This window comes from Miniopterus schreibersii (assembly GCF_964146895.1).
Source record: "Miniopterus schreibersii genome assembly, chromosome: 14".
Lineage (NCBI taxonomy): Eukaryota > Metazoa > Chordata > Mammalia > Chiroptera > Miniopteridae > Miniopterus > Miniopterus schreibersii.
The window spans coordinates 39874759-39884227 of NC_138114.1; the positions used below are offsets into that span (position 1 = coordinate 39874759).

The following is a 9469-nucleotide window of genomic DNA, read 5'->3' on the forward strand; positions in this document are numbered from 1 at the left end:
CCCCACATATAGCCAGTAGTTCATAGGCGCCTGTTTTAAAGATTGACAAGCCTGAATTCACTTTCCCTGGTTCAGGGGCCTGGGCTCCATACCTGCGGAGTAGACAGTCTTCTACTTTCCAACAAGCTGGACTTGAAGTTTGGTGTAAATACTCTGGTTGATGGACAGGTGTTTCCAGCGAGCCCTTGGGAAGATTCTCTAGGAGCACAGGGACACCTCTTCCCCAGAGGCTGGTGGGCTGGACCCTTTTGGCCCGTTTCAAAGTTAGGGGGTGGCCCCTGCCAGGCTGGGAAGAGGGCTCCGACCTTCACCCCCTGGGCTCCGTCTGTCTGTCAGTCTCTGGGAATGGCCGCCTCCTGTTCTTTTTCTTTTTCCTTTTAAGTCTCTGTTTTCCCTCTTCCTGAACTATTTCTCTGAGCCTCAGTCTCTGTCCTTCTGTCTCTGGCTCCTCCGGCATCTGTCTCGGCTCCCGGCCTCCCCCTCCTCGGCCCCGCCCCTCCCCCGCGCCGTCATTCACGCGGCTCCTCTCCGCGCACAGCCAATGGAGAGACCCGGTCCGAACGGCTGGGCTCCCTCGCACCGGGCTCCTTCGCCCCGTGATTGATGTCCCAGAGTCAACAGCGAACGAGCAGCGGGAGAGGGGAAGGAGCAGCCGGAGAGGAGTAGAATACGGCGCCCCCTCTCTCCTTCCCCTCCCCCCTACTTTAGCCTTGCCGCGCACTTCGCCTCCAAGTCTCCACGCAGCCAGGAGCCGCTCCTGCTTTCGCGCCCCTGCGCGCTGCACCCAGAGCGAAAAACAGTGAGCCCCGCCGCCCAGGCCCCCCCGCGGGGCCGGGCCCGGGGGCCAGCATGGAGCACCTGGGTCCACACCATCTCCACCCCGGCCACGCGGAGCCCATCAGCTTCGGCATCGACCAGATCCTCAACAGCCCGGACCAGGGAGGCTGCATGGGGCCAAACTCACGCCTCCAGGACGGAGAATACGGCCTTGGCTGTTTGGTCGGAGGCGCCTACGCTTACGGCGGCGGGGGACCGGTGGCCGGGGCGGGAGCCGGGAACGCGGGGGCCTACGGCGCCGGCGGCCCGGGCGGTCCCGGTGGCCCGGCGGGCGGCGGGGGCGGTGCCTGCAGCATGGGCCCGCTGCCGGGCTCCTACAACGTGAACATGGCCTTGGCTGGCGGCCCGGGTCCCGGCGGCGGCGGCGGCGGCGGCGGAGGGGCGCTGAGCGCTGCGGGGGTGATTCGAGTCCCCGCGCACAGGCCACTAGCTGGAGCGGTGGCCCACCCCCAGCCTCTGGCTACCGGCTTGCCAACGGTGCCCTCGGTGCCTGCCGTGCCTGGTGTCAACAACCTCACCGGCCTCACCTTCCCCTGGATGGAGAGTAACCGCAGATACACAAAGGACAGGTTCACAGGTGAGTCCGGCCCGCGCGCGCCCCGCCTAGCCGCGGCCCGGGCTCTGCGCTCCCCCCACCCCTTCGTGGCTCCCCGCAGCCCCCTTTGCGTACCTGTTCGCTCAGCTCCTCCTGGTGCTTCCCCTAAGTTCAACCGCCTGCCACCCTTCTATGCTCGAGGAATCGCCATGCTGGAAGAGTTCTCCCAGCCTGGCCTTCTGCGTCTCTCCCGCAGGACCCCAGCTCTGAGAAGCGCTCTCGGAGTCCCTGGGCCCGGTCAGGCGGAGGGAAGGGAAATGTAGCTTCGGGACACTTTGTACCCGCATTTGAGGCTCGGGAATCTCAGAGAAGGGGCGCGATGTGAACGAACTATTTCTTCCGTCCCGGCCGTTCTCTGGCCGAGGCGGCGAGACCCACAATCCGACGCAAGGAACGAACAGGTTCCCCAACTCCTGACCCCCCCCCCCCGCCCCGCTCCAGCTCTAGTGTCTGTTGCTCTGCGGGCCAACAGAGGCCAGGAGCCCGCGTAAAGCATCAGAGCTGGTGGGCCCTTCTCTCTGAACTGCGGGCTTCGTCCGGGTCGGTGGCAGCTTGAGGCTGAGCCACCCGCTTCCATTTCGTTCTGTCCGGGCTCGGCGTCCTCCCCGCACCTCCTACCCCTAGGCCCCCGGAGTAAATAATGCACCCGCCAGGCCCACGATCGACTGGCCAGCAAAAGACTCCTCCCGGGACAATTACGCATTCAGCGGCGCCGGCTGCAGCCCCTCCGCCGCCCGCCGCGCCCTCCTCCGCTCGTCGCGTCTCCCTGCGCTCCCCGCTTCCGCTCTCGGCGCTCAGCCCTCGCTCCTTCGCGGGCCCTTTGCCCGGCTTCACTTCCCGCTTCCCGTGGCGTTCCCTGGGTCCGAGAGTATTACCCTCCCGCCCGGCCAGGCCCCCGCGCCCGCTGGGAAGCAGCCGTGAGTTGAGTCTGGGTTCCAGACCCGGCCTCAGAGAGAGGAGGCGGGAGGCGCAGGCCGGGACTCCCGTGGGGCTCCGGCTTCAGGGCCCAACTGTGAGAGGGGGATGATAGGCAGCTTAGAGCTAGACCATAGCCTGGGAGACCCCAAGGCACCACAGGCCCCTGCTCCTGTTCTAACCTCGGAACCTTGGTTCAGACTCTGGGTCTGTGGCAAAAGTTGGGGGGAAAGGGGATATTCACAGAGGCAGAAGAGCCATTCCACTTTGGGCCTCCGGGAAGGGCCCTGTACTCAAGGGGCCCCACTGTCCCAACCCAAGTTGTCTCAGTCCTGGGGAGTGAAGGCCTGGTGCCCATTCCTCTCCCCTACCCAGGCCAGGCCAGGCTTGAAGGACTCTGATGGAACCCCAGCCTGGAACCCACTGGCCCCGGGTCTGATGGAAGGTTCTCCACATCGGCCTCCCCAGGGGAGCCACAGCCCATCTAACCTTCCTTCAGGTCTAAAGACGGTTCTGAGGGAATATATGGCTGTTGCCTCGTGTTCCCTTGTGTTGCCCTGTGTCCTGTGTGTGTCTGTGTTTATCTGCTTGCCGCCTTGTTAGAATGTACAGAGCTGTAATTTGCCACTGTTCTATGTGATGCGTCTGTGTGTATCGCTGTGTGATGGAGGCTTAGGTCAGGATCCAGCCTCTTACTGTGGGGCAGCTTCTCTGAGGCTGGAGGCCTGGGGCTGTGGGAAGCTGTGGGGGGCTGCTGTCTTTAGCTCGCCTCAGGGAGACTGGGGAGGTGACTGTGGCGGTGTCCGGTTGGGCACGTGGGCGCCCAGGACTAGGGAGGCCTTCGTGGTGGCAGCGGCGGCAACTGCGGCTTGGCGGCGGGAGGGAGCCCTTTCCCGCCCGGCTTGGAGTTGGGGGCCGACGGGAGGAACCAGGCCTTGACCGTGGGGTCTAGCCGCTATGCTCGCTGATTCGCGGGGTGTCGGGCCTGGGACGCCTCCTGACGCTCTGCCGCTTGCCTCTGCCGTCTGTCTGTCTCCCGCTCCAGTGGCCCTCTCACCCTTCACTGTAACACGCCGTATAGGTCACCCCTATCAGAACCGGACACCCCCCAAGAAGAAGAAGCCGCGCACGTCCTTCACGCGCCTGCAGATCTGTGAGCTGGAGAAGCGCTTCCACCGCCAGAAGTACCTGGCCTCGGCAGAGCGCGCAGCCCTGGCCAAGGCGCTCAAAATGACTGACGCGCAGGTCAAAACCTGGTTCCAGAACCGGCGGACAAAGTGGAGGTGAGCGCGCGGGGCGGGCGCGGCGCGGCGCGGGCGGCGCAGTGTCTGCCGCTCAAGGCTCCGGGCCTCTCGGGGCGCTCACACTCCCCCCGCTCCGGGTTTCCAGTCTGTCGGGAGGAGTGAGAAGCTCCTGCTAGGCTTACGGAGAGTGGGAGCAAGCGAGGCCCATGACCGAGATGGGGCTGGGGAGCCCCGGCTCTGTTCTACCGGAGGCTTCCTGGCTTTGTGGCGGGCACACCCAGGGCCGGCGTAAACGCGGCCGACCGCAGCCGCTGCTGGAGGAAACAGCAGGTTAGGGCCGTCTATGCAGCCCGGGCTATCAGGATCAGTGAGTTCCTGCGCGGCTTTTTGTTCGCGCAAACTCGCACTTACAGAGGTACTTCCACTATTCCGGAGGCGGGAGAACGGATAGCCCGCGCCCTGTTTGTGCGCCCCAGCCGGGCTCCCTGCAGAGCGTCGGGGGCCCCAGACCTCGGCCTGGGCTCCGCTCACTCCCTCCTCCCGCGACCCCCAGCCTCCAGCAGCAGGGTCCGCACACTGGAAGGGGAAGATCAATCCGCGCCGGCTGCGGCGGGGCTTTCGAGGGTCCCACTGAACCCGGAATCAATTAGTAACAGATGGTGTGTGTGTGTGTGTGTGTGTGTGTGTGAGTGTGTGAGTGTGTGTGTGTGTGTGTGTGTGTGTGTGTGAGTGTGTGTGTGTGAGAGAGAGAGAGACCCCTTTCTCACATCACACACCCGCGGCTACACTAACTTTTCCTATGCCTGCGTACACCTCGACCTCTGTCCTCTCTCTTCCTCCCTCCCTCCCTCTCTTGTGAACAAACGTGTCCCCCAGACTCCTAGGCAGCCTTATTCTCCCACCACCAGCGCTTGCTCCCCTCGGCCCTCGCGCCCCTGCACCCTCCGCGCATCCAGCCCGCACCCTCGGTTCCACGCCTGCCAGGAGTTTCTCGCCAGCCCAGCCCTCAAGGGGAGCGCGAGAGTCTGCGCTAAGGCGGCGGCGCCGGGCCGGGCGGGCCTGGGGCGGGAGGAAGGAATTGGAGTTTCCTCTCTTACTGAATGAAGGCGAGGAATCTGCCCGGGATTCCGCCCGTCGTGGCCACAAAGGAAGCCACTGCCCCGAGAGTCTGCTGCCCTCCCCTCCCCACATTCCTGCTGTTGGGGAAGGGGTGGGGGACCAGCTTCAGACCTCTGGAAAGCTAGTTAAAGAGGGAGCCAGGGCTAGCTGGGTAGGGGGGACGCTGGTGTTCTCAAGGCCGGCTCAGGGCTGTAGGCTGGGGGGGGGGAGGGAGCCAGGCGCCCCCCTCCCCCAGGTCGGGGACAGAGAAAGAGTGGCAGGCAAAGAGAGAGACTGAAACGCAAAGCGGGGCAGAGATAGATACCCCACCCAGGGGAGAAAAGGAAACCAGGCAGCCTAAGGGACTCTTATGTATAAAGAAGGAAAGCAATGGGTGAGGAAATCCTCCATTTTCGTTTCTAACAAATTCCCTTAATTTTGAGAGAGCCAAAGGGGGGTGGGGTGGGGTTGAAAGAAAACAAGAGAGAAAGATACAAAGCCCAAAGGAGGAAAACAGTCCAGCAGCTTAAAGTGCAGGAAAGAAGGGGAAGACGAGAGCCAGAGGCGCAGAGGGAAAGGCAAGAAGGGGCGGCGGGCAGGAGGCCGGCGGCCGTCGCGGGGAGAGGCCCTCGCCGGCTTTGCGCGGCTTCATCGATCGCCTACAAATTGCTTCTGGAGGCCCCGGGGACTCCCATTAGATCTGTCCACCTTAGAGACAGACGTTTGATCTCAGTTGACGGGGCGGAGGGGGGGCATTAACTGAGCCAGTGAATCATCGCCTCCCGGCCGCCTCGGAGGAAGCCGGCTGGCCGGGCGGCAGTCCCGGCCGGGCACAGGGCTCGGAGGGTCGAAGGCCTGGGAGACGTTTGCGGGGGGAGGGAGAAGAGAGGCCGGGCAGTGCAGCTCTATCCGCCCGCCCCTGCCTTTGCCCTGGACTGGTGGGGAAGGTGAGGCCCCTCCGGCTGGGACGGGGGTGTCTGCTTTTCCTCAGAGCTGGGGAGAGGTGAGGGGCCATTTTACCCTTGGCTGCGCCCTTCGAGGCTGGCGTGTGGGTGCCGCGCGCAGACGAGGAGCCCCAGCTGCCTGCCTAGGGGACTTTGCCACAGCTTCCCTGATATAATTACGTTCCATCTACTTTTGGGGTTGCCAGTCGCTGTCGGAGTCAGGACCTTCAAGATGCGGGAATGCGTTAGAGGGGCCCAAGCTGGGCGCCGGGCGCCGCCGAGGGGAGCGGCGCCGGCGCGGGCTACCTCCCGGGATCGCGCGGAGGCGAGGGTAACAGCTTGTCCCCGGTGCAGGCGTCAGACCGCGGAGGAGCGCGAGGCCGAGAGGCAGCAGGCGAACCGCATCCTCCTGCAGCTGCAGCAGGAGGCCTTCCAGAAGAGCCTGGCGCAGCCGCTGCCCGCCGACCCGCTCTGCGTTCACAACTCGTCGCTCTTCGCCCTGCAGAACCTGCAGCCGTGGTCGGACGACTCCACGAAGATCACCAGCGTCACGTCGGTGGCGTCGGCCTGCGAGTGAGCCTGCCCACTCCACCCGGGGAGACCCCGGCCCAGCCAAGGGGTCGCCGCTGAGGCCTGAGGGCAAGGACCCTCTCCCGCCCTGCGGGCCTGCGACTGCAGCCGAGGGGGCCGCTGCGCCCCTCCACAGGGGCCTGCGTGCTCGCCAAAACTGTTCCTCTTCCTCTCTTCGGTGGAAAAGAAGAAATGATCGATCGCGGAGGACAGGGACCCGCGACCTACTCCCAGATTCCCAAGCGGTCCTGCGCTCTCTAAAACTGTTCAGAGCCGTCTCAGTTTGCGTCTGTTTTATTTTACTCGGAGTTTTAACGTGGGATTGAGAGAGTCGGGGGAAGTGGGGGCTTCCGGGGGTCCCCAGAGGACAGCATGGGCTGTCATCTGAACCTCCTCTCTGTATCCCACCCCTCATCACACACCGACACCCACAGGCCCACACAGAGGTGATTTCACCGTCCCTCTTGGTGCCACCCCAGAGTCACACTCAGGGGACCTATGGCAGAGTGTCATGCACATGCAGGGCCATAGCCTTCTTACCCTGGATTCTCACTATCTGGCCTAGGCCAGGGGTGACCTAGACTCATTCTGAACAGCATGGCACTTCTCATAAACAAAAGGCAGTGACCACACTGTGACACACCATCCCACACACAACAGCCGTCACAAGGTCACTTGGCCTGCCAGACCTCCATCACACATCCTAGCCACACCCAGGTACTCACAGGCAGGTTTTCACACAAACTCAGCCTATTTCTCCAGATCCTGTTCATAGGGGGGAGGGGGGGTTTAAGTTATGCACTTATAAGGTGTTTTCTGTGTAACCATTTTATAAAGTGCTTGTGTAATTTATGTGAAAAAATAATAAAACCCTCCGGATCCGGAGTTAGGGCTGCCTGCTCCTTGCTGAGCCCAGCACCTTGCAGCTATTTGGGCTTGATGTGAGCTGGTGCTGCGGGGACAGCCACTGGTGCCTGAGCTTGAGGAACATTTGGGGGCCAGGACCTGCAGGCTCTGGAAAGAGGGAGGAAGAAGGGGGACAAACAGAGAAGGCAGAGCTAAGGAAAGGAGGGAGAGAAAGGTGCTCCTGGGACAGCTAGTGCTCAAGAGGATATAGTGTCTTTGAGTGTGAGAGTTGTGTGTATGCATTGTGTTTGTAATGGTGTGGGCAATCAGAATATTATTGATTGTTTGTAATAGCGCATACTTGTGTTTGCAATTATTGTGTGTGCCTGTTTCTGCTTAAGTTGCAAACTGAAATTATCATTATACACTTGAACTTGTGGTATGTGTGTGTAACTATGTGTAAATGGGGCTGTGCTTTGGGGGGGTAATTGTATGATTACCCACCTGTATTTGTGATTGTGTATGAATCATGTGTTAATGTTTGTGAGAATATATATTAGTTTCTCCTTGTGGATCTGTTTTTGTGTTAAATGTGTGAATGTTTGTGATTGCATATCATCTGAAATTGTGTAAATGTAATTGTGTGTGAGATGTAATCATGTATGAGATGTGTATTTTACTGTATATTCTTGCGTATGACAGCATGTATATATTTGGGGAAATGAATTAGTGGGGAGTGTGGATCATTGTGGGTGACTGTCCGTGCCTGTGAGTGGGTGTGAGTGGGTGTAATTGTGCACTGTTAGTGTACAAGATGGTGGGGGTCTAAAGTAGGGTGTGCAGATACATTGTGGGGATACCAACATCTGCTAGGAGTTTTGGAGTTCTAGGCCCTTACCCAGTAAGCTGCAGAGATTGGGGCACACTGAGTCAACAAGGGGGCCAGGATCCTCTGTGGTACTCTAACCTGGACTTCACAGCTCCCAGCACTAGCCTGCCCTACTGGGTTCTGAATAAGTGACTTCTCAGGGACCTTCAGAGAGCCCCCAAACCACTCCAGCCAGGATAGTAGCAATAGTGTACACTTTCTTCCATAACATCTAGCCCCCACACACTAGACTAATCCAGGTGCATAGAATTGATTTAGTCCTGCTTTTGTGGAAGAAGCTAGGTATTGAAGGGTCTGGGGAACATACCATCTGGGGGAGTAGAGTGGGAAGATAGGAGGCTCTTTCTTTGGGAGTGAGAGAACTGTGTGGCTAGAAACTAGAAGTGTGTGTGGAGATGTTTGTGTGTGCAGAGCTAGGGTTGGGGGAGCCATGGAAACCATCAGAGAGCCACTGTCCTTCATCCCTGACCAGGCTGCCATCCTGGACATGCTTTATGAAATGGGGACAAAGCACAGCAACCTCCCCCCTGCAAAGGAGGCCCAAGGGGAAATTGGCTGTGTGGGGAATAGGCAGTGCTCCTGCATCCCTCATCTGTGGCCCCCTTGGAGCTGGCTCTCTGTAAGAGAGAATTCTGGGTTGAAAAATCATAGGCCAGCCACCTGCCCCCAGTCCCCTGACAGACTGTGTTGTTGGTCATTGGGAGAAGGTTCTGACCACGAAGTGGGGTCTCTCCTGCCTGCAGTGGAAGCAGCGCCTAGTATGGGGCTGAGCAAAATCCGGAAATGGCCTCCTGGAACGGTGTAGAAACGACTCCTTCTGCCTGGGCAGGTCTGGCTGTCTCCTCCCCTCTCACCAGCCCTGGAGCTTCCCAGCCCGCACTCTTCGTTTGGTGAGGTCGCCTCCATTTTCGGTCTTTAAGACACAACTTCAGTGCTTCCCGGCTGCAGGATCCCAGAGTCTCGGAATCTGGGGGAGACCGGGGCCTTCCTACCACCTCCCAGTCCCTGGAACACCCCCACCCTCCAAGAAGTTCTGAAAATATCCCTGAGGCTCCTGGAAATTTTCTGGCCTCGGACTGTCCAGCTGAGGAGCTGGGGCAGGAATGGGAGCCACTGCCTGGTCCAAACACAAACCTTCAAACCGAGCTCTTCCCCACCAGCCCTCTCCCCCTCTTGCAAGACAAATGCAAGCAAAATTACGCATAAGGCGCCTCCTCCCCAAAATACGTCCCACTTCCCCCTCTTCCCAAACGGCTAAGGGCTCAACCCAAGCCCAGGCTGGCGAACGCCGGCTCAGCCCGCCGCTTTCGGCTCCTGTCCACTTTGTCAGGGATTTGCGGGGAAGTGGGCATCCCGCATGCCAGGATCCGGAGCGCTGCTGTCCCCCACCTCTCGCCTACTGCGGGCGCAGGCGACCGTCCGGCTGCCCCGACCAGCTACCCGGATCCCTGGCGCCTGCTCCCTGAGCTCGCTGGTGACCCGGGTCGCGCGCTCTCCCTGGGCCCCTCCTACGAGCACAAAGTGTAGGGCC

General features: G+C 60.7%; 1 protein-coding gene across 1 annotated transcript; it reads left to right on the forward strand.

The window, feature by feature from the left end:
• Positions 1-849: 849 nt before the first annotated feature.
• Positions 850-6210, forward strand: TLX1 (T cell leukemia homeobox 1; the record flags this gene model as incomplete). The annotated part of the gene is made up of 3 exons (XM_081158032.1): positions 850-1414; positions 3429-3630; positions 5988-6210. 3 exons carry the CDS (start codon positions 850-852, stop codon positions 6208-6210), a joined length of 990 nt encoding a protein of 329 aa, XP_081014158.1.
• Between the last annotated feature and the right edge of the window lie 3259 nt (positions 6211-9469).